This window comes from Sylvia atricapilla, chromosome 2 (genome assembly GCF_009819655.1).
Source record: "Sylvia atricapilla isolate bSylAtr1 chromosome 2, bSylAtr1.pri, whole genome shotgun sequence".
Taxonomy (NCBI): domain Eukaryota; kingdom Metazoa; phylum Chordata; class Aves; order Passeriformes; family Sylviidae; genus Sylvia; species Sylvia atricapilla.
Genome location: NC_089141.1, coordinates 44,409,164 through 44,435,922, shown reverse-complemented (window position 1 = coordinate 44,435,922; position 26,759 = coordinate 44,409,164). Strand labels below are relative to the sequence as shown.

Below are 26,759 nucleotides of genomic sequence, written 5' to 3'. Positions count from 1 at the left end.
AGGATTTTTTTAATATCTATACATCTAAAAGAAGCAGAGAATACAGATACCCCTTTTCTATACACTACATGCTTGGTGTTCCAGTTCAGATACTGAAGGAAAGAAGGGACAGTATAAGAGCATCATCCAGCCATCCCCAAGTATCAAGTCACCAGAAAACTGGAGGAAACAGTTTTCTGGTTTTGTCACATTTGCATTTTCCTATGAGCCATAAGATTATTTCTGCAAAGGAAATACATTTCCCTGCAAACTCCTCTCCTCTGACATTTGGAAATAGGTTAGCTGATTTGTTTTTGGAAATGAATTAGAGGAGAAGACGAAGGAAGTCCTTGAGGCTGAGGAACAAATTTGAGAATCATGAGATCTGCTTGTCATTTCCAGTCCTGCCCTATGCTTCCACATGACTTAACTGCTTTGTGTCTGTTCCTTATCTGTGAGACTGGATATTACCGAGGTGAACTCGCTAATCTTGGTGAGGCATATTGCAGAGAGGGAAAGCTTTATCGTTGATTGTGATAAGCAGGCTTTCAAGGATCAGGTTAAATGAAGCAAACCTGCATTAAAAGGCCTTAGAAAATAGATGGCTAAATTTTCTTTGTACCTATATAGCCTGATCTCTTAATGTGGTTTTATAGGTGTATTTGCTAGTTAGAACACCCCAATTGCTTTGATGTTCACAGATCCCAAGAGGAGAATTATATAAATTTTTTCCCCAACTTTTAAAGCTTCCAAAATGAGTGTTTTACCACAGCAGTTTGTGTTGATAATGGGAGTTGCTTTTGCTGTGTTCTTACAGGGCACTGTAATATCATTTTTCTTTATGAAAATGCATAGTATTTCCTGCATTTATTCTGTAAGCTTATACTGGTGCAGTGGTATTTCTTTAGGGAGTTCTCCTCAGCATCAGGACTTTGCAAATTTTAGGGCTGTGGCTCCACACAGTTATTTTTTTGTGTGGGGGGAAGGGGAAAAGGCAGATTATCCTCTGAGCAAAACTTAGGTTAAATGTTGGCCATAGTTGTATTACTTTGCTTCTGCTTTGCTTGTCTATATAGGTGTAATTTAAGCAGGTTTGCTTGTTTGGATTTTTTTTCACAGTTGTATCATGGAGTGTATTTTACTGTCTTGCAGACCTCTGGTTGAATTGCCCTTGGTATTCTAGGGACAGATAACCAATGCATTAACCTCAACGCCTTTATGTATGGCTCTCAAAGGCTAATTAAAAAGAGAGTATGTTAGTGGCAGAGGGATGTAAAGAAAAAGAATATAATGCAATTTGCATTTAATTAGAAAGGAATAGCTGGAAATTTTCTTGGATTGGACTGGTTTAATAATTCTGGTTTGTTTGTGATTGAAGATGCAATTACTGAAAGTGTGCTTTCTTCTAGAGTAAAAGCAGGCATTTCCTTGGTAACTATTGCTGTGATATCACTGTTGGAAATTGTCACTGTTGGATCAGTAGGGAATCACTGGGCTCTCTTAACTCTTCAGAATCTTTTTATAACATCTAGAAAGAAAGCAATAAATATATTTTCTCTGGGATGCTTTATTTATCCAGAGTTTCATAATCTCTGTGTCTGTTGCAACAATTTGCAAAAAAAAAGAGAAAGTATTAATCATATCCATGAAACATAAAACAAGCTTTTGACCTCATTTAGTATTGATGATAAATGAACTTCAACTAATGTTCTCCCAGCTGCTATTTATTAACAAGAAGAAGTGCAGTGGTTACCTTTTATCATGTAGCTGGGTGGAGATATGTCGAGACTTTTACTCTGTTAGGTCAAGGTGGTAAAACAATTTATAGCTACTAGGTCACAATCACTTCGCCCTTCTTATGTTGGTGGCTTGTATAAACTGAAAACGAATTCTACTATTACTGCCGAGTTCCTAAGATTTGGCAGTTACTGCCTTATACAGAAATAATAACTGTTTAATAATCACCAGTGTTATATAGAGCTGTCATTGCTAGTGTAAGTAATTTCAACCTTTTTAGATAGACCCCTAAATATATGCAGAAATGTATGTTCTTGGTCAAAATACAAAGATACCTACATGACCTAGCACAAGTATTGTGATAGTTTCAAGATAGATTCTTATCTGCTTAATTAATCACACCTTTTAATAAATTGCATTTGGAAATTAATATGCATTTTTGTCAAGACATTATTAGATTTTGATTATCTGTTTTCTCTGGGTTAGAAAAAGGCAACAGTAGTTAGCAAAATTACATTTCAGCCAGGCAGCTCAAACATACAGAGATAACAGAACAAGAAGTGTTGCAGCTTATTGTGTAACTAAGGAAAACAAACAAATAAACAAAAAAACCCCCAACAAAACAACTCCACCAAAAAAAAAGGGAAAAAAAAAAAAAAGCAGAAGCAGAGTCAGGATGCTCTTTTGCCTGGAGAAGAGGAGGGCTGGGGATCTGTATCCAAGTGGCACCTGCATGTGATTCATGTGACTTCCCAGCTGATTATCAGATAGGGAAAACCTTTTAGGAGAGGTGTGTCCTCTTATATCTTTGTACTTGTCTGTGTGTGTATGTTATGGAACACTATTGCATTTGGAACATAAAGATAAAATTTTAAAAATCCAAATAGCTAACAGTAGGGGTTGAAATGCAGATTAGTGGTCAGGGAGCCACAGCAATGTTCAGAGTCATCAAGACCTTCATAAAGTGCAGATTTTAATTAGGGAATTTGTTGGCTAAAAACAGAAAATGCCATTCACACTGGCAGAAAAAATCACTTAGGGCTTTTCCTTTGCTGTAATGGTGTCAGCCCTCAAAAGTGTCCCAACAGCAGGAAGCTGACCAGCAGCAGGTTCTGTTGGGTCAGACTTCTAGTTTGGGTTTTCTCTGCAGCAGAGAATGGGGTCAGGTGTAAAGGATGCAGGGTTCTTTATGGTTGGTGTAACTGCACCAGCAAAAGTCCTGCCATGCAATTTCAGGTACTGGCAATTTCTTTGCCATATCACTGATAAAAGTTGCATCCACATAAGCAATACTTTATCAGTGCTGTACAAATCACATGTTGTACTCCTTGAGCAGCACTTCCCCTGAAATCAGTTCTGAGTGCTGAATTTATCAAAAGTACACAGTGGCCTGAGTAATAGTTGGAGAACCAGGCTCTAAAGACTAAGCTCAGATTTCAGTGATTAAACACCTGATGCTGATGTTGCTTACCTTGGTTATTAACGAGGACAGAGAATGCCAATAGCAGTCATGTGCCATTAAATGGAGCAGGGTTGTACCAGTGCCAGGTTGAGCTGAGTGAGATCATGATCAAGTCCTTGAAGTTGCTCTTCGTGGATTGGGAAATCAGTCTGGGCCCTGGCACGGGATTTGGTCCGGCTGGGCACAGGCTCTGTGGTGTAGTTGTTTACCTGGGAGAGCTCCCACTGTAGCCTGTTGGGCATGGTCAGGGGGTCCTGGGGAACACAAGCATTAACAGCACACCTGAACGTGGCACCTAGAGTTGAGCCCGAATAAAAATAGCTGTGAAGTGAAGTGATGGGCAGCTATCAGACAGCTGCACACAGCTGGAAAATGCCTCGTGGTGAAGCTGCACATTTCTGGAGCAGGAGGTGAGGACCAAGCAGGGTCGTCCACAGCACTGGGGGGAACATGGTTGTCGCTCCATCTAAACCTTCCTGCAATCCAGCTTGACACCTGATTCCTGTCTGTATTGTTGCCTGGCTGGTCACTCAGTAGGCTTGGCTGATGCTCTTGTTTAGGGGCTCAGCTTGATTCCTGGAACATAAAAGACCCAGCACTGCTGGAGATGTCCTGACAGGCTTCCCTTTGTCCCCAGGGGCTGACTCTGGATGGCCTGGGCCTCCCATGTGTCCTGTGTCATACTTGCATGATGCATGGCACATGGAGATATCTTAGATTCCTTTGGACATTTGAAATGGTCCTGGCTGCTTATGTTTGGGCAATAAAATTTCATCCTAGATTTCTCCTGGCTATGATGACAGCTTTATTATCTGGTTAATGTTCAGGCAGCTCCATTGCATAATTGAAATTTAAATGCAGGAATCTGCAGCTAAGAATGACATATTAGGAGGGAACAATAGCAAATGTAAGTGTAACCTGGATTGACATAAATGTTAATTTTAAATTGTTATATTTGTAGATACACTGCTGTTAGGAATAAGGAAGGCAGTTGAAATACAATGATTTAACTAATTTGCTGTTGTAAGAGTTTAGTTATCCAGATAAAATGAATTTATTTGCATCAGGACAAACAAGCAGAGGTGTTTGCATTTGCAATCTCAGAAGAAACCTGAGAATACAGCCTAAAAGGCAAGATTAATAGCCTTGATTGCTAGTATTGGTGATCCTGTGCTGTTGCTAGACTAGCGGAGATGAATGTAAGAAAATCCAGTGGGGATTAATCTTAGACCTTAACTTCTCAGAAATCTCAAAATGCCTTGAAATTTTTGACCAGCACTTAAAATGCATGAGCCAGTGCATGAGATTTTGATTTTCATCCTGTATGAAGTGCCATATATATCTCTACACATGTGTAGATGTTCCCAGTAATAATTGTACAACATCTACCTGCTTTCACTTATAAAAGATTCATTAGGAGAAGGTAATTTGAGGTCAGCAATGGTGCACCAGTATAAAGCCAGTCAGGTGAAATACAATTGTTCCCTCAGAATTTTTCATTATTGTCAAGAATCACACTTAGGCTTGAGTGACTGCAGTCACTGGAGCAGACTGGAGCCAATAAGTTGTGTGCTGGATATTTTTGTTCCTGCTAGTAAGTGGTCACTTGATCAGGTCCTGCTTGAGCAGGCCACTTAGAGGGATGTGGGATTATCAGTCCAGTTTCCCCTGGTTTTTGTAGTGACAGGATTATGTTTTCTCTTTTAGTATTACTCAGTGCAGTTTATAGATCTAAGACTAAAAACACACATCCTTCAGCACTGTTTGCTGTACAGCAGAGATTAACCTGGCTGTCATTTGGATCACTACTGTAGGTGGAGTCCTGTAGAATGAAAGCAGTCCTCTGCAAATGTTATTGCTCAAGATAAGGGTGTAAGCAGCAGATTATGAGATGACGTGTGACGTGTCCTTCCCTCAGTCTAAAAGTACAGGATCATGGTATGAACTTTGCCTGACTGGTTATGCAGAGAGTGCGCTCATATTCGTAGCTCTTATGGACGAGAATTTGCAAAGCAGAAACATAAAATGACTCTCATGAGCTCCTTTCTCAGTCACTGCATATGTGGAGACCCTTTACCTGTGTCTGATTCTGAGGTAAGAACTTTATTTAACCCATGACTTTGCTGCTCAGACTTGGAGGGGCTATGCTTAAGGGACAGCTTTGCTGAAGCTGTGTTAATGCACCAGCTGAGTAGTGACTCTCTGCTTAGTTAAATGCACTGTTAAAACTGCTCCTGAACACAGATCTGTAGAGAACCTGAAGTTCTTGCTTGAGTGACAGGCCTCATGCCATAGAAACCAAATTTTTTAAGTACTCTATTTAGAATAAATTTCATGCTTTGAGTGAAATAATTGAATGTAGAACAATGTGTGATGTTGATTTTTTTTTTTTCAAAATAGCAGTAATCATGTTAAAATATTGACTGTTTAGTAACTCCGCTTATTGTCTGAAGTGCTTTCATACCATGGAATTAATCTTAAGCTGTCTTTCAAACAAAAAGCAATATCTGCCCATTGTATCATGTGGCTTAAAAAAGACTCGTTGGATTTGTAGTGGCCTAGCTGAAAATGGTAGGTGGACAAGAAGGTGACAGCAGATAAATCCTCTGTCACAGACATCATTGCAAAAGGCTGCTTCTGGGCTGTATATTTGCTTTGGTTATGCAATATCTGGAATGCCTTCACCTGATCTGGAACAGATAAAGAAAATATAGTTAGAGAGAGACAAAATGATGCTTTTCTTTTTTGAAAAACTTACTAGCTTTCTCTCTTTCATTTCTGTTTTTATAAAGGAGCTGGGAAAAGCCAAGAAATACCAAGAAAGGAGAAATTAGAGGGAAAAGTGAACATAAATTTTGTGTCTAGATTTTTTTCTGAAAAATTGCAACGATTTTGGTAGAAAAAATACAACAGTATTGCTTCAAATGCATTAAAATGCTTAAAAAATGTTCCCTCTACCAAGTATTTCAGCTGAGGTTATTTCATTTCCAAACTTGTAATACCACTGCAGTTGTGACACTTGAAGGCATTAACCTCTGTGAGCCAGGTGTGCTGTTAAATAGGAACAACATGCTCATTTTCCAAGCTTCCTATCTAAAGCCATCATTTTTTCCTGTGTTTGTGCAATAATATATCTCCAATACAATCTGTATGACTTTAACCTCTCAGAGCATATGAGAAGTGAGCTTCTCCTTTCCAAACTGGACGAGCTTGCTCACCTAATTCACTCCTGGCTGCAGAATCTCTAGATCTGACCAAGTGGGGTTGTGGGAGTGAGTGGTAGGAGGGAGTGTGACTGCCCAGTCTGCTATCAGCTTACAGTTACGTGGATCTGCAAGCGGTCGAACTGCAGCCTTGCTGTTCACTTTCATCACTGAGCAGAGGTGAAACAGAGAATATCCTAGAATGGGTTGGCTTGAAAGGGACCAAGATCATCCAGTTCCAGTCCATCAGCCATGGACAGGGACACCTTTCACTAGACCAGGTTGCCCAGAGCCCCATCCAACCTGGCCTTGAACAATACCAGGGTTGAAGCATCCACATCTTCCCTGGGCAACCTGTTCTTGTGCTTCACCACCCTCATGGTCAAGAATGTCTTCATAATATGTAATCTAAACCCACCTTCTTTCAATTTAAAATTGTTGCTCCTTTATCCTGTTGCTACAAGCCTTGGTAAAACGTCCAAAACCACAATTGAGTGATTTTTACTGCTGTTACCTGTATTATCCAACTTGTGCATAGGAACAGGTCCTGTGAGCACACAGTGATCTTTCCAAGATACTATTCCACAAGTTCAGTGTTTGAGATAGGACCTATCTGTACTGCTGAAGTAATGGCTGCATTTTTTAGTGTTATTAGTCTTGTTTGCCAAAGAGGTGCTGATTGTTGGGTGTTTACCTTACTCATCACAAGCATAATGTCTCTGCTTTGCAAAGTTGTCTCTTCCCGAATTGTCGATTGCATTTGTTTTATTTATGGTAACTTCTTCTGTTTTAGACATGTTCAGTTGATCTGCCGTATGACAAACTCATAAATGATTAACTATCAGAAAATTCTGTGGCTTATTTGACTTGTTCACATTTAAAAAGGTTGTTTCTGATGACCACTGGAAGAGGTCCACATCCCAGGATGAAGAAAAGGCAGACTCACAAAAGGTCACACCCAGGAAATGGGGGTCTGGAAGAAGATCCCGGCCCAGACCTCTCTCAGACTATGGCCAAATGTGCATCCGAAGCCTCTCTATACCAGAAGATGCAGTTGCAGTGGAGTCTCACAAGACAGACTGCACAGATGGAGAGCATCAGCCAGGACTGATCCAGAGCAATACTGTAGGCTACCACAGAGGGAGAAAAAGAAGACCCATCTCCGTAATAGGTGGGGTCAATTTCTATGGAGATGATCAAGTAGAAGAGAGAGAAAATCTGCTGACACAAGTAAGATAAACAGATGTGCTCTGCAAACTGCAAAAGACCCTTTCACTTCCTTGTCTCTATCTTCAGCCTAGAAAATAGAATGGATGCTTCCTTCTCTTTTTTCCCTTTTGTCAAGCTGACATCGTGTACTTAGAATACTGCTTTCCTGGTCACTAATTGCTTTGTCTTCTTGCTAAAAATTGAGTGTGGAAAAAACCTCATACTGACTTTGGGATAATCTTTTCTGTATTGTAAATTAATCTGATTTCTTTCTTGGCACGGGCATTATGTCTCATGTTGGTCTGTAAAGGCATATTTGTGTGTAAGACTGATGTGTGTTTAGCCTCCTTATAGGGTGCTGGGCCTGAGAAACAGAATAGTACAATCAAACACAATGATAACACATTATTTATTGATCATTTCAAATTATCCAAAGGCAGGCTTGTTCAAAAACTGGCATTAAAACTGTGGCATTAAAAGATTTTTGCTATGCCAAAATCCTGGTTTTGGCATAGCAAAGATACTTAAAACTAATGAAGACATTGCTTGATGAAAGTGGTAATAAATTGAGAAATTAATGAAATTAAGATTTTAAGAAAACTGACAATATGAATACAATGTTTATCTGTGTACTACTAAATTGATCAGATGAAACAAAGGTAGGAAACTTATAAGGAGGCAGTGTGTACTTGAGTAGTACCTGTATTTGCCATCTCTGTTGGCTTAAGTAAAAGTGAGAAATTAAAAACTGAAAGGTAAAAATTGCTCCTATCTCCGTGGAGGTGGTGCTGAGCAAGTACAATGCATAGAGGAACTTACTGTTGTGTTGGTAGTTGTGGACCCCTCTTGCACTTCAGAACTTCAGGCTCACAGGCTTTTGTAAGACTGCATTCATCAGGTATTTTCTACTTTCCAGGAAAGTTGGAGGACTTCTGCCTAAAGCAATTGTCAACCTGATAAAGTAACAGAAAAAAGAATTAGTGTTTGCATCCTCAAAATATTTAATTCTGGTGATTCTTAATGAAATTTGAGTCCTGTTAGTCTTTCTCAAGCCACTTCATCTCTCACTGGGAAGTTTAGTGATGGTGAAATGCTGAAACAATGGCGGGATTTCAGTTTCATGTAAAAAACATTTTGTAATATGAACACTGTTATTGTGTATTATATACCTTTTCTTTATAAGTCCTTGATGAAAAAATGCATCTTGATGCAAAACCCTGGCTGAAGTCAATGAACCTTTTACCCAGGCAAAGGCCTTTGTTTCAAATGATATGTAAATAAGAGATTTTAAAATTAATTCTATCTCTTAACTTGGAAGGAAAAAAATAAGAGGAAAATTATTGTTACAAATTCTAGGCCATCTCGCTCAAGAATAATAGATGGATTTCAAGGGATAGTAAGAACTGGCAACTTGCTGTACTATGTAAGGGATTAAACACTCTCCAGGCCCTTTATTTAGTGCTAAAACCAAATTGATCTTTTTTCAAACCTTGTTCACATCACTTTAATGGTGAAGGAGCATGCATCAAGCCAGCTATTTGAGTTGACTCTTTCCATGCTCCACTGCTGCCACGAGAGCTTGGCTAGGGTTGAATTAACACATTGCTGGATCACTGTGGTCAGGACCAAAACTATGGAGCATTCCTAGCAGGGGCACATTATTTGACCAAATTATGGCCTTCTCACTGCCATAATACTGTCACTGAGTAAAAGCACTTCCATGTCTGTCTGGGGAAAGAATTTGGACTGAAGTCTTATAAGAAAATTCTAGTTGCCCAGAAATAGCCTTTTTTTGCTTACTCAGCCAGTTATTTGCACACAGTAATTGCCATCACTTCTGTTAGCTATTTGATACAACAAATCAAACTTTTTGTGGTGAAGGATCCTGGTATACTGATAAGGCACTTAGGAAATGAGGTTTAAAGATGAGGTTATAGATAAAACATGTTCTGTACACATTGAGGTTTTTGGCAGTCATAATAACGACTAAACTTTTAGCTGGAACGTGAGAAAGAACTCATCAAGCATGCATATATGCACTAGAAGTATTTTCTGTGGGGCTGTCAAAGACTTCTCTTCACACTGGTGATATTTTTTTCTTTAAAGCTTTGAAAACCCATGCGAATATTTGAAAAGTACAAAGCTAATTCCTATCTACTGTATTTTGTTTTGGTCTGACATCTTAGGTGTGAGAAAACATTTTCAAACAATACTGTCATTGGGTTTTGTAAGAGAGTGTCAGGAGATAGTTCATTAAAAAAACATCCCTGATGTTTCAGATTACTTGATAGAAGAACAATAAGAGAAGATCTAAAGACAAGTTTCTCTGAAGTTCATGTGCTGAAGCCTGGCTGTTTAATGTTGAATGCTTATGCAAGATCATTCAGCCTGGCTAATGTGGAGTTGTTCAGGGACAACATAAAATCAAACTCAATTTGCAAATAAAACAGGGGTAGGTCTTCCAATCATAATTTAACAAATGAATGGTTTATCCAAAGAAAATGGCTTTGAGATAAATTTGCAATAAACTTAGCATTACCTCTTTCTTACGAGACTCCTGGGAACTCAAAACAGAGTATCATTTAGACAATTATTATTGTCTTGTTTATTTTACTGACAAGCAATACATTTAACTGATGAAAGCAGAAATCCACCACCTCTGCTGAAAACCTGTTCCAGTGTTTTACCATTTTCAATTATCTAAATTGACCTTCCTTCAGCTGAAAGCTATTCCCCCTTGTCCTATCACTACATGCCATTGTACAAAGTCCCTCTCTAAGCTTTCTTGAAGGCCCCCTTGGGTACTGAAAGGTCATAGTGAGGTCTCCCTGGAGCCTTCTCTTCTCCAGGCTGAACAACCCCTGTTCTCTCAGCCCAGTCTTCATAGGAGAGATGCTCCTGCCTTCTGATTGTCTTCAAAAAAGCATATTACAAGATGAAAATTACAGAGCATGTCTGACCACAACAGAAGGCCGAGCAGTTTTTATTGTAACAAAGAACTGTAATGTAATAGAACTTGTTCTGTGATGTTGGTGGACATGGTATGCAGTGTTTAAGCAATGTCACTTCAACATAGGGGATTTTACTGCCTGTGTAATTACCTGGACTATCTGGACAAACCTTACTTCATACCTGAGCTTTGCTTAGTTGGATTTGCCAGTAGCTGTACTAATACTGGATTTTCCTGTTTCCTCGGTAGCCTGTGGCACGGCCCCCCGTTCCTGCACACAAGGTGCCCCCGTACAAGGCTGTTTCAGCCAGGTTCCGGCCCCTCACCTTCTCACAGAGCACCCCCATCGGCCTGGACAGGGTGGGACGGAGGCGGCAGATGAGAACATCTAATGGTAAGATGAATACTTTTAACTTCATTGATCAGAAAGCCACACCCCAGGCTAAGCAAGAATTAGAATATGGTATGGAGGACAAAAGGGTACAAACCAACTCAGTGACAAAAGTAATACCCATTTACATTGCTTTGTTTTGTCAGTTTCTTACTAGTAGATGCTGTTCTCATGTAAAACTTTTTTTCATGTCTCCTCTTTGACAATGCTATGGTTTGTTGTTCTGTACCACTTACATGCCTGTATAATCCACTCTCTTATTCATATATTTGCCTGAAGTCAATAGATTATGAAGGAAGTGAGTTCTAGTATGCTTGAGTCCATACCTGAACCCTAGCCATACCACACATGTATTTTTAATTTTCTGTTTGCTATTCATTCAGCTTTGCTTAGATAGGCAAGCCTTAAATAATTAAGTGGCTTGCTAGTGAGTGTAGTCCAACCAGAACTCTGGTATGTGAGGGGACAGATTCTTGCCTTTTTGGAAGCACTGTGCTTTAACAGGCTTGCTGATGTGTCCTGTGTAATTTTGCTGTAATTGTTTACTCTTAGCATGCACTGCTATTTGGAGTTAATAGAAGTAGTCTATTAACTAGTCTAGTATTAGTGGAACATTATTTCACACGTGGGACCAGAATAACCTGGGTTAATACCATTTGTGTTCCTTCAGACACTGACAAGAGCTGGAAATAAAAGCAAAATTCTCACTTCATATCTTTCACTGTTAATGGTGAACAAAGCACTGTTAGGAACCTTCACCCTGAACCTTCTGGATCAAGGCTTCCTATGACTGAAGCAGGAAACTTAAAAAATAGCATTTTCATTGTTTATTAAAATTGTGTGTGTTTACACAAGTGTGTAAACATGTGTGTTTACAAGTCAGTAACTTTGCTTCTATGGTTCTTAGCTCAGTTTTAGCTGCAATGATGTCCAAATTTTGCCAAAAATGCATTAAGTACAAATTTGGTTATGTAAGAACATGTTAAAATTAAATTTTCCTGTTTTGAATAGAACATGACAGTTTTTTTCAGGTGGTGCCCTTCAAGAAGCAGACTTGAGAATTTCTAACTATGGCAATAAGATGGTCTTATCCACTGAGATGAGCTCAGTTGATTGGAGCATGGTGTTGAAAATGCCTAGGCTGTGGATTTGATCCCCATATGGGCCATTTACTTAAGGGTTGGACTTGATGATCTTAGTGGGTCCCTTGCAATTCAAAATATTCTGTGATTCTGAGATGCATTATTGGGCTGGTTTAGACAGCTGGTTTAGGGATTAAACTCCAAATAAGCCACTCAATTTCACCCTGCCCATTCCAGTAATGGAAGGACAATAAGGAGAAATGAGAGAGCAATTTACGAAAATCACAATGACAACAGCAGCGTTAATAGCAAAAAGTATGCAAAAAGCAGGTGCCCACAAAAAAGGGCATTTACCACTGTGAAAAAAACACCTGACCACTTCCCGAAGATAGTGCCTGCTGTGGTCTCCACACAAAGGCAATATAATTCTGTTGCTGCATCTGAGACGTGGTATTTGGGACACAAAGGCAGTATGCCAAGGAGAGCTTCTGCTGCTTAATGTTCTCCCCCACCCTAGTAGGAAAACAGCAAAGGAGTAGGACAAGCAAACCCCTTGGAGGCTCGATCATCACGTTGAGCCACACCATTCCCTCAGACCGCTCCGCTTTGCTGGTTCAATTCTTCCTCTGGCACTGATGTTTCACCCATCTGGGCTCAGTCCCACACAGCTGCCTCCAGCACTGGTGCTGCTCCAGTTGGGCTCTTCTGGGGCTTGGGCTGTGTAGCTCAGCTGGGCTTGGCGCTGTGCTGCTGCCTCTCTCTCTTGCTGTTTGTTCCCCTGGAGTGGCGTCTCATACTCATCGTCGCTGTCCTTCAGCACCGTGTCTTAAAGCCGTGACCTGAAGGAATGGGAAAGGGGCTGGGTCCACTTGGCTGATCCCAATACCTTCTTGCTGGAGAAATCCAGCAAGATGGCAAAGTTTGGTTTCCAGTGCCCGGCTGCACCTGCCAAAATTATACCCCCAGCAATGATGTGGGTGGTATGGAATAAACAGTGCTACAAGCTCCACCCCTCTTCTCTCTAACCAGGGCAATTATATACACTTCATTTGTATTTTCCTTTTAATTTATATTGTAGCAAGATATTAAGAACTACTTTAAAACCTGTGTCTGAAGTGTGTTCTGGTGTATGCTTCTTAGGACACTTAATGATCCAGGCCAGGTACTGAGGTAGATTAGACATTGCATGCTGTGACTTTTGCTCAGATTATGTGGTTTCTCAGTCCCTGATGACCACTCACAGAGTAACAGGTCTGCCATAACATAGATTATGAAAGAAAGAGGCTCTTTTATTATCATAGAGTAGGAATTATGTTTTCTATTTCTAGTTGTCCTTTCCAATTCATGTTTGGAAACCACATGAAATAGTATTAGTTACCTAGACAACTGCCTGAGAGCAGTATCTCTCCAGGTATTTAGGATTTGAATAACTGGTCTCCTAAACGTAAGCATCAGGATAACAAATACACAGACTAAGATTTCTGCCACTTTTCAGGACAATGAAGCCAAAGCAACTTTGATTGTGTTAGATGTGACTTTTCTGAGACCTTACGATAGACATAGAAGTGGAGCAGGAAGTGTTTATAAAATCGAAACTCTGAAGGCAAGTGGGTAATATTACGGACTTCACAGTTTGAAAGCAGTTGCAAAGATCTGTTAAGTAGCTCCAGAAGAAAATAGTAAAGTGACTAGTGTCACACATTCTGATCTCTTTCCTTTTTTCTCTTTTAAATCACAAGGCACTTCCTTGTCTTCAAACATGTGAGAGTTTTTTGTTTGCTCATGCACAGTGAAATTTGATAGTACAAAAGCCCTTTATTATAGAAAGTAATTCTAAACCCAAGCACTGAAAACCAATGGTATCTTATTTTAGTTACTTGCTAAAGCCTAATATGTTACATGCTTTCTTCTTATAGTAATGCAGATAAAAGTGGAGATGTAAATTTTTAGAAAACAGATGTTACAAAACAGTGAATCAGCATCTGTAGGAAACAGAGTAAGAATCAGACAACACAAGGGAAACTGCTCTTGAGACTTACATTGCTACTCTTTTGCTTTGAAGGGTTACAAGTTGTAAATTATATTAAACAGGTTAATTAAACAGGTTGCCTATTTATCACTGCAAAGCAATTTTTATAAGCATTTTGAAAACTAACCCATCTTTTTTTGCATATTTTTTGTGTGGGACTATAATTTGGCCTGTGGAGCCAAATTTGTGTGAAGCACAGCTCAGTAATGATTCAACAGAGTGGTTGGTTTTCTTGAAGAGTGGAATCAGATGGTCAGTGTCTGCATGAATGATGTGGGAAGGGAGGTATAAAAGGAAATGGTAATTCCTGCTGTGTGCTGAATTATTCACGGTGGTATAAGTGAGACATGAGGCACTGCGCTGGCGCCAGGCGTTGGTAAAGCCAAGGTAACGCACCTGGAGGAGAAAAAGAGCCTGATGTGCTTGCAGAAGGATGGACTTTGAACTGGATATTGTCATTCAGGAAGAGATCTTGCAATCTTAACAGACATTTACAGAGTCAGTGCAGTGCATGGTAACAGTCAAAACAGTAAATAAAAGGGCAGGAGTTTGTAGGAAATGAATAGAGAACAAAACAGAAGGCCCAATTGTACCACTGGTGTGTGTGGGGGCCATCTCCCCGTTCCTTTCCATCCCAAAAGGCGTTTTTTACAGGGGTCGATATAGAAAAAAGCAGAAGGACAAGAAAATGGACTCTGTGTGTTCTCTGGGAGGAGTGATTAATGTGGCTTGGGCTCTGCAACATGGAAAAAAAGACAATAGGAGAATAAAAGTCTTTTTGGCATGGGAAAAATGAACATATAATAGTTATTGTTTCTAATAATTTAAGAACTGAAGGGCACCAAATGAAATCACCAGAGAGCAAGCTCAAAATAAAAGATAGTTTCCACAGTCTGTAAAATTAAACTATAAAACTAATTGCAACACATTATATTTCACATCCCAACAGTTTAAAAAAATTCAGAAAGTGGTTTGAAAAATCCAGTTCATTAAACATAAAGATACAATTTCTGCCCTAGGAGGGATCTGACTGATCTGCAGATAATTGGAATTTCAAAAAGTACTTCAGAAAAATGCCATCATATGCCTCATATATTTTTATGTTCCTCTCTGGGCATCTGCTACTGGCTGCTGTCAGAGAACTGTTTGGGGGCGACTTGTGGTCTGCCCCAGGATGGAGTGTTCTGTGATACCAGAGTGTTTCTAAAACTGAATTTTCTTGAGGTGGATAAACTAGCTTTTAGTATTTTAGTAAGCGCTACCCACAGCCTTTTCAGAGTGCCCTGTGCAGCGGCTAAGCCAGCTCAGCATGCATTTGGACAAGGTCACTGTGGATTGCCACCACAAAGGACAGCCTGTGCCTCCTCCTGTCCCTCGCTGATCTACAAGGAAGTGAAGCCACCACCACCTCCCCCCAAATGAGTACTTTCCTGGTGGTACAGTTTGCCAGATGTGCCCATGCAAAGGAGGGAGAGCAGACCCTCCTCCATCTGAGCAGTATCCCACGGTGGCAATAGGTTAGCCACTGGGCAAAAGCACAGTCTGGTCCTTTCTGCAAAAATCAGACAAAAGAGTTTTTGCGTTGTTTTTCAGAGGCTGTTTTTAAAGTGCCTTGTAGAAGAGCTGTATGGAGTTTGATCTGGTTTTTCTTTGGCAGTTGAGCTGCTTTTCCCTGATGGGCAGGAGTTTGACATGGCAAAGAGCTTGTGCTCTGGCTGATTAAAAGCGTGAAATTTTCGCTTGAAAGTCCCAGGATCATCAACACTTCAGTGTCATTGGTGTCACTTCTGTTTACCAGCTTGCTTTTTTTTAATGATTTCTGCCAAGAAAAATGCTGTGTATGAAGATCTTATGTAGTAGCTTGGTTTTTTTTGTGCTATCCAACTACAGTCCTTGCAGCAACAAATAATAAGGAAGTTTGAGAGATTCAGGAGATTATTTCTGTCAGTCTCCCGTGCAGCGCAGCACAAATGGGATTTTTGCAGGAAAACAGCATTAATATTGTGGGGCGATGTTTGGACTTTCCTTTTCTGTCTGAGGCAGTGCTGGGGAAAACCATGTGATTTTAGTGGGTGTTGAGAAGTCGCTGTGTGCAGAAATGCCTCCAGGGTTTTGTGAACACATCCCTGGAGGAGGCAGTCCCCAGTTACAGGACAGGCTCAGCTGAGCAACAGTTTTCAGGTAAAGAAGAAGCCAGTAAGTTTTTGGGGCTTTCCGAATTAGGCATAGTGCTGTGTACAGACATAGGTTGCAGCAGGCTTTGCACTCTCCTGATGGGAAGAGCTCCTGCCTTTGCTTCCAGTGCATGGACTGATCCAGCTTCGCTGCGGGAGGACACAGATGCAAGGGTGAATGCTGGCCCATGGTGAATGAATGAGGTTATGTTCTGGCTGGGTCAGACCCAGAGAAAGATGGATGGTTTGAGTGCTTTCCTGCTTCATTCCGTATCTCATAGAGCAGCTGAATTAAGTTTCTAGTTTCAGTGAGAAAATGTCTCCCTCCTCCCGTTTTCTTGGGAGCAGACTGCTGCAGCCTTAACACTTGTGCTGCTTGTGCCCTCAAAATGATATAGCGTTTGCCTGTGAAGTAAGAGAAATCGTGCAAAAAATACTTTAGTTGTTTACTTCTACTGGAATTTTAACTGGTATAGAATGACAAAGATAGACCGATACTCTGAACAGTGTTGTAATACAAGGAACTCCCAATTCCCATCCCAGCAGTCCCTCCCTCTGGATTGCAGTCATTTGAATATAGATTGAAATCGCATTTAGCTGCTTTAATGAAAAACAAATGCACTCCCTGGCTTGCTCTGTTCGCGATGTTCAGGCGCTGTGGGAGCGGTCTGAGCGGCTGCAGGCGCAGCGCGGCCAGGGCCAGGCAGCCAGGTTTTTGTTTCTTTTCTGGAACTTCCTCCCTAAGGGCACCCCATGATGTCAGAGCGCCGGGAGCAGCCAGGCTGAGCGGCTGAGTGCGCCGCTGGCACTTCCCAGCCGGGCTCGGCCTCGGAGGCACCGCCGGGAGCTGGAGGCAGCCGACAGCCTGTTCCCCCGAGCTGTGGGTAGCTTAGAGCCTCTTGTGATCCTCCAGCAGCCCTGCAGGACTGAGCATCATCACCTGTTAGAGGTCTGACGGCAGCATGGTAGCCAGGGGGGCAATGGCACATTTTTGGAGTCTGGAGAGCCTTCAGATGGGTACGTGTGAGTAGAGCACGCTCGCTCTTGCTTTTTTCATGGCGTTTTTTTGATTGAACTGGTAAACAGTGGTAGCCAGGGGGCCTGACTCTTATGGCACTTACTCTGTGTCATCCATGGGAACCTGCAGTGCTGGTGAAAAGCTGCTAGGAGATCTGCATCAATCCCAGGCTGTCTTTTAAGTTTTTTGCATCCCGTTAGTGCAACTGGGAAAGCACATCCCTCCCTCTGGTATTTCTGTCTGTATACAATAAAGGAAAATATGCAGAATGTGAGATTTCACTTGATTCTACCCTACAAACTCAGTGTAAGCTTGTTGATTTGGTACAGGGTAACAAACAGCTTTCTGTCCCAAAGTTGTAGTTATTTTTGTCTGGAGAATTAGGTTATTTTGATGTGCCATTATTACTGGAACAGCCCCACAGGCAGTATGGATAGTACAGTGGAAATGTATTAAGGATTACTGGAATTTTTAGGATGTTGCTTTATAAGATAAAAATTGATTTTATGAAATATTTATTTGCAGATTTTTTTAATAAAGCATTTTCAGTAAGTTTCTCAAGCTGTATTTTAAAAGTTTATCAGTAGTCGGATTAATGAGTTTGTAGGGGAAAAAATCTTGATTTTTGAAAATAGAGGTTCTGCATCCTTCCTTCTTAGGCAGATTATACTGTTAATGTGAATGCATATTTAAAATGCTAGGGAGTAGAACAGAATGGCTAAATAGCCATGTTCTGTTGTACCAAGACTATGCCGTATTTTTCCATTTTTAATGGAAACAAAAAATCTTGCAAGTTTTTAGCGAATCTCTGTGGTGATCTGCTTTGATCTCTCTGGCAAGTTAATGCTCAGATGAGCGAAGATGCTGGCGATGGTATGTGTGCCCTGAGGAGGGGGTTGCAGTATTTTTCCCTATAAAGTAAATCACAGATGGCAGCAGAATGCCTGGTGGTAGTAGGTGAATGGAGTAAAGCCAGGAGTTGTCTCTTTGTGACTCTCACCCATCCAGAGTCCAAACCCCAGCAGACAGGCAGTGCCCAGGTCTGAAGCAGAGTAGAGAAGAGGCTGTGTCAGGATCCTGCTGCTCGGCTTTGCTGCTTGTTGGCATTGCCAGGTTCAATAAGTCTTCCTAAATGTCCCTTCCCAGGCACTCAGGAGTAAAAGCTGCTCTGTTGACTGTGTGGCAACTTACCTGGGACACCTTTAACAAAGAAGTTCAGTGCTAGCAACCTATTCTGAATTTGACTTTTTAGTTTTTTAAGGTGTTTTTGAGCACTGTATAATGTGTCAGACTCTCTAGTTCACAGTTTGGGCTTGCCATAAGAATAAATCTTCAGGAATAAATGAACAAGGACCAGAGAGTGCACTCAAGCATGAGGCCACTGGTCATGAATGCTTCTTGATCCCGAGTGGTTTGAACATCGCAGGCGGCTTTCAAAGGCAAACCCACTTGGACAGGGTCCAGCACTGAGCAGTGTGGGTATCAGTCAGTCAGACTTGTTCCTGAGATCAGCCCCCAGTTCCCTTCCTCTGCCACTGCAGAGGTGATTGCCAAAAGGATTTGTCACCCAGCGGTGTACCCCAAATGGGTTTTACAGGTTTATACAGTAACAGTGTTTCTCCTGGCTTATCTGGCCATGTAATAAGATTAAGCCCATTTTAGTCCTGACCCCTCTTTCTATACAAAACTGCCTCTTAGGTCAGAAAATGTATAATTGTCAAACCAAGTAATTGTCGTGATTTGGGACAAATATAACAGGTTTTTTATAAGGCCATTCCACTGTGCCCAGCCTGGACACCCTGTCCCCTTGAGCCTTGCTGCTGCCAGAGCCTCCCCAGTGCATGGGAGAGATGGCAGCAGCCTGTGCAGAGCTGCCATCACGAGGGGAGGCCACGGAACCATTGGGTCCTTATGTCCTGCAGGGGATGTGACGGTGTGAGGGCACCCAGCCTGGGGGTGACAGTGTCCTTGCTGACTGCTGGGGGCTGCTGGGGCTCTCTCATCTGCTGCCTGGGAAATGGCATCAGAGCCTTCCTTCTGATACAGGTCATTTAAGGTTTCCTTTGGTAAAAAATAAGTAAGGAATTGTTGTATTTCCGGTTTTTTTTGTGTACAAAAGTTTCTCAGTTTTATCAGCTGCTAAATGAGAAAATTCTAAAGAAGAGTAAAATGTATTTAGTGACAGAAAGGTGGTTTTCCTGAGAGCTCTGCTGCCCTCCACTTCTGCTGTTATTGTTTTATTCGTGACAACAAAGGCAATTTCTCAGTAATTCCTCTTGCATTGTTGTCTTTCTTTGAATCAGAAAAATGATGAAGCAAACAGCTGTTGCACTTTTGTTTTAGTTGCTGCAGATGGTGGGACTGAATCTTCAGCCTTAGTGGATGACAATGGCAGTGAGGAAGATTATAGCTACGAGGAGCTCTGCCAAGCTGCTCCCAGGTACCTGCAGCCCGGAGGGGAACAGCTAGCAATTAATGAGGTAATGTCCGGGGCTTTGCCTTGCTGGAATGATGGGACAGGGAGGGATGTTTTCCATGGTCTGAGATTTCATAGTCATAAGAAATTCAGTGGCAGTAGCTAGTTTCTTCGGGAGGCATTTTTGTTTGCTCAGTGGTAAATACCTTTTTGTGGGTAAAAGTTTCTTTTGTACACTCTTTTACTAGCGTTGTTGTGGTTATTGCAGTTTTTCAGTAAATTGTGATTTTTTTTTTTTTTTAATAACCTCTCCTAGCATTTCCTCCACTATAGGAAGGGGGTGGGCCAAAAGGGGACAATTTGAGTGGGTTTAATTTTCCCTCTGGGTTTTGAACCATCACAGACTGTAACTGTTACCCTATGTAACTGCTCTGGAGCAGGATTCTAATTGTTTTCACTAATGAGCATATGCATATATTTCTGAAAATCTGAAATTTTTGTTTTATCCTGTAACAGGAGCAATAGTAGGCAATCTAGTGAGCTATGTTGATCTTTGATCTCTTTATAGTTCACGGACACTTCATAGTTTATCTTCTGCCCTTCACAATCTCATTTTCTTCCTATCTTAGCTGATAAGCGATGGCACCGTCGTCTATGCGGAGGCTCTCTGGGATCATGTCACTATGGATGATCAAGAGCTGGGCTTCAAAGCTGGAGATGTCATTAGAGTTCTGGAAGCTTCCAACAAAGACTGGTGGTGGGGAAGAAATGAGGACAAGGAAGCCTGGTTTCCAGCTAGCTTTGTCAGGGTGAGTAACTCTTGCTTTTTGCTTTTGCACCACTGTAAGATTCCTTGCAGAGTGCAGCAGTTGTCATGGTGTTTACATTTCATACCTGATCCTCAGCATGTTTATAGCTGAACATCCATGGTATAACCCCTAAGGGAGTTCACAAGGAAAAAAAAAAGAGTAGAGAATCACACCCTAAGATCCCTTAGCTCCTCTTACAACTTTTAATTTGTCTTCTTTATTTGCTCTGTTTGTAACCAAAGGAATTTCTCAAAGAGAGATTACAAGAGCAGAAAGCTCAACCAGAAAGTCATCAGTGTATACATAGACAACACAAGAGTTCTCATAAGGGTTAGGGAGAGCTGTGCTGCAGGGATTTATTGGTAAAATAGAGCTTAATTTATTATCAATGACATTGTGTAGAAATCTGGTTCACAGTCTGAACTCCGCAGACAGAACTCACCCAGATTAATGACAGTATAACTCTTAGATGGTAAAAACTGAAGTATGTTTTAGATAATTATTTGAAGTACCTTTTGAGAACCTGTAGTAAAACTTGGGCCACACTGTGTGAAGTACTACATACACAGAGTGAAGCAGGTGGTTCCTCCCTTTCCTCTTCCTACGTCTCTAGACAGCATGGGCAATCAGACAGAAGTCAAAAAATGAGGTGCTGCTGTCTGTATCATATAGTTGGGTCACAGGGAAACTATTTAAAAGTTGTTGAGTGTGCACTTTTGGAATTTTTGTGCCTATGCTAAGTTGGCCAAACACATTAACTGTCAGTAAAGGTCAGAAATAAGCTTAACTCTGAAAAGTATGTGGACAGTGTAACGTGGTCTCTCTCAAATACTGTGAGTAGAAAGTCATGTATTTAACCAGACAGAAATCTCAACACTTTATTTGAATATGCAGTGAGTACAGTGAGATAAATCCTGTTGTGAAGCCCTCTCAGTAAGATAAGAATGAGAACACGTCTGTATCCACTCTTCTCTTAGGTATAAAAAGTTTGTGAGTGTTTTACCACATTTTGCAAAACTTTCTGCTTCACTCTAATTGCTTTCTTTGTTCTGGCTGCAGCTGCGAGTTAATCAGGAAGAAGTGCCAGAAAATTGTAGTAATATCCAGGACGAAGAGCAAGATTCAGATATTAGGAAGCATCGCCAGAAAATAGCTGAAAACAGGGATCAGATGAGAACCAACGTTATACAGGAAATTATGAAAACAGAACGAGTCTATATCAAGCATCTCAAGGACATCTGTGAGGTACATACTTTAACCTGAGGATGTTCTGCTGACCTAGTGAGTTCAAATCGTTCCATAGAAGTTGAGAACCACAGTGGTTTCTCATATCAAAATAATCCCAATTGCAATTCTGATGCTGCCAATCAGATTCTTTGCTTCCTCTTACGGCTTTCCTCTCTGATGACTGCCATGAGCCATTACTTCCTTTCTTTTAAAAAAACTTCCATTTTTGACACTGAAAAAGTGCCTTTCTGACTGCTATTTCCATAATAAATGAGAGAAGGAAGTCCAGTTTATTTCGAGCTTTTTGCCACTCTATAGAAAACTTTGAATAACTGTAGTAAAATAATTTAAAATAATCCCTTAATCCACCACTTCCCATTAGATTATTTCATTCACAGCAAAGTAGACAAGACAGCGGTAGGTTTTGATTTTTTTATAGATCAGGCCTTTTTGATGCATCTTGAAGAGAGAAAAAAGGGAGAGAAAGGACAAAAATTGACTACTAACTGACTAATTTTAAAACATTAACTGTAAATTTCGTCATTTATAGTCATTATTTGCTTAAGCTGGTAAGATTCATTGTGTGCATGAAAGATCAGGGAAGAATTGTATGCTCTGCTATGCTGCTCCCATGGTTAGCTAAGTTCTAGGACTGATATTTACTGACCTGTTAAGACTTAGGCATGTATTATTAATTAATTTTCTCTAATATGTATATCCTTTACCTGGTTTTTAATATCTGGCAAGCCTCTGAGTTTAGTACAAGAGACCAAGCACACATTTTCCAAGAAGAGAAGCAATGGGCCACACTCAGCATGTGGGGTAGAGATTGTCTGCTGTCCTCAGAGTGAATCTGTAGGGTGCTGCCAGTAGGACATAAGGCTGAAAATACACTCAAGTAGGACTAAGCCAGAAAAGCAACGCAGATAATAACCCAAATTTGCAAGCTCGGCCCTAGAATGAATCACTCAGGCTGGTTGTAGCCCGGCTCATGAAGCTAGAGTATACCCATAAAACACGTTTTACATTCAAGAAGTGTCTGCAGTCCACATATTACAGGAGCCACACAGGAATTGGCTTCCCTTGTTGGTGCAGTAGGAAATGCGGTAGCTGGCTTGCAGCATAGCCACTGCACAGCTCTCAGAGCAGATGGCTGTGGAGACAGGAATATTCCTAACAGTGCCAGCAATAGCCAGTGTTGCTTCCTTGTAAACCTCACCAGAGCAACTGCAAGGCTATTTCAGCTGTCTGCTCCCAAAGCTGTTTGTGGCAGGCCTGCCTGACAGCAGCCAAGTGGAGGAGCCTGGCAGATAGCCCCTGTCACATCAGTTGACCTTTGCACTACCTGAATCCTGCTGCCAAAACTGCTGTGAGACTGAGCACAGCAGCTGTTCCTGGAGGTTCAGTCCCTGCAGTGGGTTTGTAACAGGGAGATATGAGTGGGCTTTACACTCAGGAGGTTCCCTGCTTCATTTGGGGTACCCCGAGACAGGGGCTGGACCCCAAGGATCCATATGTGAACATCTCAGGTGCAAATCTGAACTTGTGCTTCTGTGTGTGTGTGTTTGGCTGCGAAACAGCTCCCTTGCCCAGAGACCACAGGGCTCTTACCAGCTCAAATGATTTTCTTCAGGGTAGGACCTGTTTCACATCCTCAGGCTAAGGAGTGTTTTTTATTTCATTTCAGGGTTACATTCGGCAGTGTCGCAAACATACAGGAATGTTCACCACAGCTCAGTTGAGCACCATTTTTGGAAATATTGAAGATATTTACAAGTTCCAAAGGAAGTTCCTGAAGGATCTTGAGAAACAGTACAACAAAGAGGAACCTCATCTAAGTGAAATAGGGTCATGTTTTCTTCAACATGTAGGTTGAAAAGTTGATTCTATTTATGAAATTAACAAAATATGATAATAAAAAGCCAAGCTACCATATTAGGAGGGGATTTTACTAACAAGTGTTTCTTAAATACTAAAATACTGGCAGCATTTTAGAGTGTGAAGTAACTTGCAATTAATTAAATATTTGTTTTAGATTTCTCCTCATCTTTAGCAATCATGTAATTTTGTAAAAAAAGTTTTAAGGTTCCTTCTAAAAACTGTAGTGATCACAGATGAGCTGGATTATTTGCAGTGATCTTATATTCCACATGCAAAAATTCCATGAAGACATTAAGGAAGGTAGGTAGTGGGGAGATAGGCTGTCAGTTCTTGATAGAGACTTGCTAAGCCTATAGCTGTCTTCTCCAAAGAAAAATACTTCTTAATGTGGGTTTCATTATCCTGATTCAAGAAGAGACCTTTATTTCTAATAAAAGACCTTTATATCCTAATAAAAGAAGAGACTTTTATTTATGTTTTAGCAAAGAAGGGTACATAGTTTTGATAGCTGCAAAGTAGATTTCTGCATGCATTCAAGGCTTATCAGCCTGGAAGCAATATAGAAAATGGATTACTTAATCTAATTATATAATAGATACTACAAAATTAGCCTTTCTCCTTTATAGATAAATACTTTAGTAAAGTTGTAACTTTTTTTTTTTTTTTTTTTTTTTTAATAGCAAGAAGGCTTTGCTATTTATTCAGAGTATTGTAACAATCATCCCAGTGCCTGCATTGAACTCTCCAAGCTGATGAAGCAGGGCAAATACCGGCACTTCTTTGAGGCCTGTCGCTTGCTTCAGCAGATGATTGACATTGCCATTGATGGTTTTCTTCTCACGCCTGTTCAGAAAATCTGCAAATATCCTCTGCAGCTTGCAGAATTGCTCAAATACACCACCCAGGAGCACAGGTGAGAGAACTAAAATAGCAAATTCTATAGTAGTAGTGACACCTAATTGCTCAAGTTTTCTGGGTAACACAACACTGAAGCATTTGAGGCTGCCATGGACCACAATAAACAGGGCATCTTGGAACCATCGCAGTCAGTCACAAAAACAGTATTGAAGGTGCAGCACAGAGGACTGAGAGGATGCAAGACACAATGAGGAATAAGTCAAAGAGGGAGAAGGAAAATAAGATGGTGTTTAAATAGGATGCAGGGAGAAGGATTGCAAAGAAGAAGAGAGGAACACTCATGAAAGTTGTGGGTGTAAGAAAAAGTAAAGAGTGCCTTAGGAAAAAAAACACAACCTGAGTAAGTTTGGAGGTAATTTGTTTTAGAAACTTAGTAGTAATAAACATTACCTTAGTTCGCAGTAAAGTCCAGATATTAGATTTTCAGCTGGCATAAATCAAAATTGAAGTTGCAGATTATTAGCCTTTCTGGTATACCCCTGAGCTGATTAAATCTTTGACTAAATTCAGATTTTATCTATAAGGATCTGTCATTTTATTTTGTGTAATTGCAAAAATTGTAACCCCTGTGCTTAAAAGTCCAAATGAAGCCTGAGACTGTGCTTCCTTGGCCAAAGTCAGTACTTTAACTTTGAGAAAACTCCCTTTGGAGACCACTGGATTTTTGCCAGGGGCAAAATATGAGGTGTGTGAAGTACTGCCATTTATATGTGAAATGCCTCTATTCAGGTCTGTGACTACCTGGGAAGTGCTGCAATAGCAATTACTAGCAAAGGTTTATCTTTCATTGCTACCACTTGTAGAAAGGTTTTTCTGTGAGCTATTAGACCTGCAGATAAAGTGACAGCGAGGTCTTGCCACCTTACACCCTAGTACCTGTTTTCCTTTTGTCTGGCACAGCATCCAGAGATGCCTTCAAGCACAGAGAGGTGTGCACTGTGCAGAGATTCCCATAAACATGCAGACCTACAGCCACACAGAGCCTTGGGAAAGCTCCAGCCAGCTGGGGGTTTTGGTAGCATTTTGTTTTTGTAAAAAAATTGCAGTTCCAATATGCACAGCCTGCTGTGAAGGCCACAAGTTGTGTAGCAAGTGTGGAATAAATACTCACCAACAGAGAAAAAAGAAACTGAGATAAGGAAGGACAAATGTAGCAGAATGGACATCATGTAGTCACCCTGTGGGACATCTCCTTGTGATGTTAGAAGGATCCTGTTATTGTTAATCTCACTTTCTGTTTTCAGTGTGGCAGAATAGAGTTTCCACAGATATAAAGAAAGAGAGGAGAGATTATACACATTCAGAAGGGAAGTACATCCATCAGCAGTAGCCAGTGAAAATTGGAACTGAGAGAGAAGCAGATAAAAAGGACAGCAAGGCTAACCCCCTGGCAGGATTTATTTCTGGTCTCTGCTGTTTTCTACCTCTGGGTCTCATTTCGGCAAGAGGCATTCTAATAAAAGAGGAAAAGCAGCTGCTCTGCTGGGATTCCTTAGGCAAAAAATATGTCTCTTCCCTTCTGTCTTCTGAGACCCTCTATTTGAGGAAGGTGAAGGAGTGATGAATGCTGTACAGAGGAGAAAAAAAAAACCTGCCTGCAAGCTTGGGGAGATTCATAGGCATGTGGGGAGCAGACCATTGAAAGAAGGATAGGAGGACTAGCCTGAGTTGATTGCATTAGTCCCGAAGCAGGAAGAAGGTGGCCTGTTACCTCAGACACACAGAAGGCTGAATTTTTTTCCAATGGAGGGGCCACCACTTGTGATGGAGGGTCACCACTTGTGGCTGCTGTTAGGAGCACCAAAGGACAAAGCGGGCAACAGGAGGTCAAGCAGGAAAGCTCTACTTTATTTTTTTGACTCCATATATATACAATTTTACAAACAGGCCAAGATTGGCTACACAAATAGCCACTTCTTCAACTTTGTTGGTGAACATCACCATCAATCATCTTTCTCCTCCTAGAGAGGAGAAGTATGTAAACAAAAGATATAAATTCTCAAAACATACATAGTTTATTTGAAGCTGCGTGAAAACAAAATGCAAACAATGAAAAGCAAACAAACTTGAGGTAACAGTGGCCATCATGGAACTCACACATTTGTCCCGTGGAAATGGGATGCTTTCTTCATATTGTCTCCTTTAATTCCTCTCTCTGGTGCCCTGTTCTTGTGTTCCTCTCTGACCCTGTATAGGGTTGCTTTTGGGTTTTTTTTCCTGTCTACCTAGCATTCTCCATTTGTGTTCACTGACATGGTCATTGGGAACAAGAAG

At 40.9% G+C, this 26,759-nt stretch overlaps 1 protein-coding gene across 2 annotated transcripts in view; it reads left to right on the top strand.

Moving 5' to 3' along the window:
- The window catches only part of SPATA13 (spermatogenesis associated 13), a 44,686-nt gene that overhangs the window by 7,404 nt on the left and 10,523 nt on the right, over positions 1 to 26,759 (top strand). Inside the window, exons 1-8 of one of the 2 annotated variants that reach the window (XM_066313076.1) lie at positions 5,132 to 5,272; positions 7,267 to 7,611; positions 10,790 to 10,934; positions 19,578 to 19,714; positions 20,280 to 20,459; positions 21,519 to 21,704; positions 23,374 to 23,553; positions 24,248 to 24,480. In XM_066313076.1, coding sequence (XP_066169173.1) covers positions 5,204 to 5,272; positions 7,267 to 7,611; positions 10,790 to 10,934; positions 19,578 to 19,714; positions 20,280 to 20,459; positions 21,519 to 21,704; positions 23,374 to 23,553; positions 24,248 to 24,480 — 1,475 coding nt within the window. In that variant the 5' untranslated portion in view covers positions 5,132 to 5,203. Of the gene's footprint in view, positions 1 to 5,131; positions 5,273 to 7,266; positions 7,612 to 10,789; positions 10,935 to 19,577; positions 19,715 to 20,279; positions 20,460 to 21,518; positions 21,705 to 23,373; positions 23,554 to 24,247; positions 24,481 to 26,759 lie in introns of those variants that run through there. The other variant, XM_066313075.1, reaches the window with a different exon arrangement.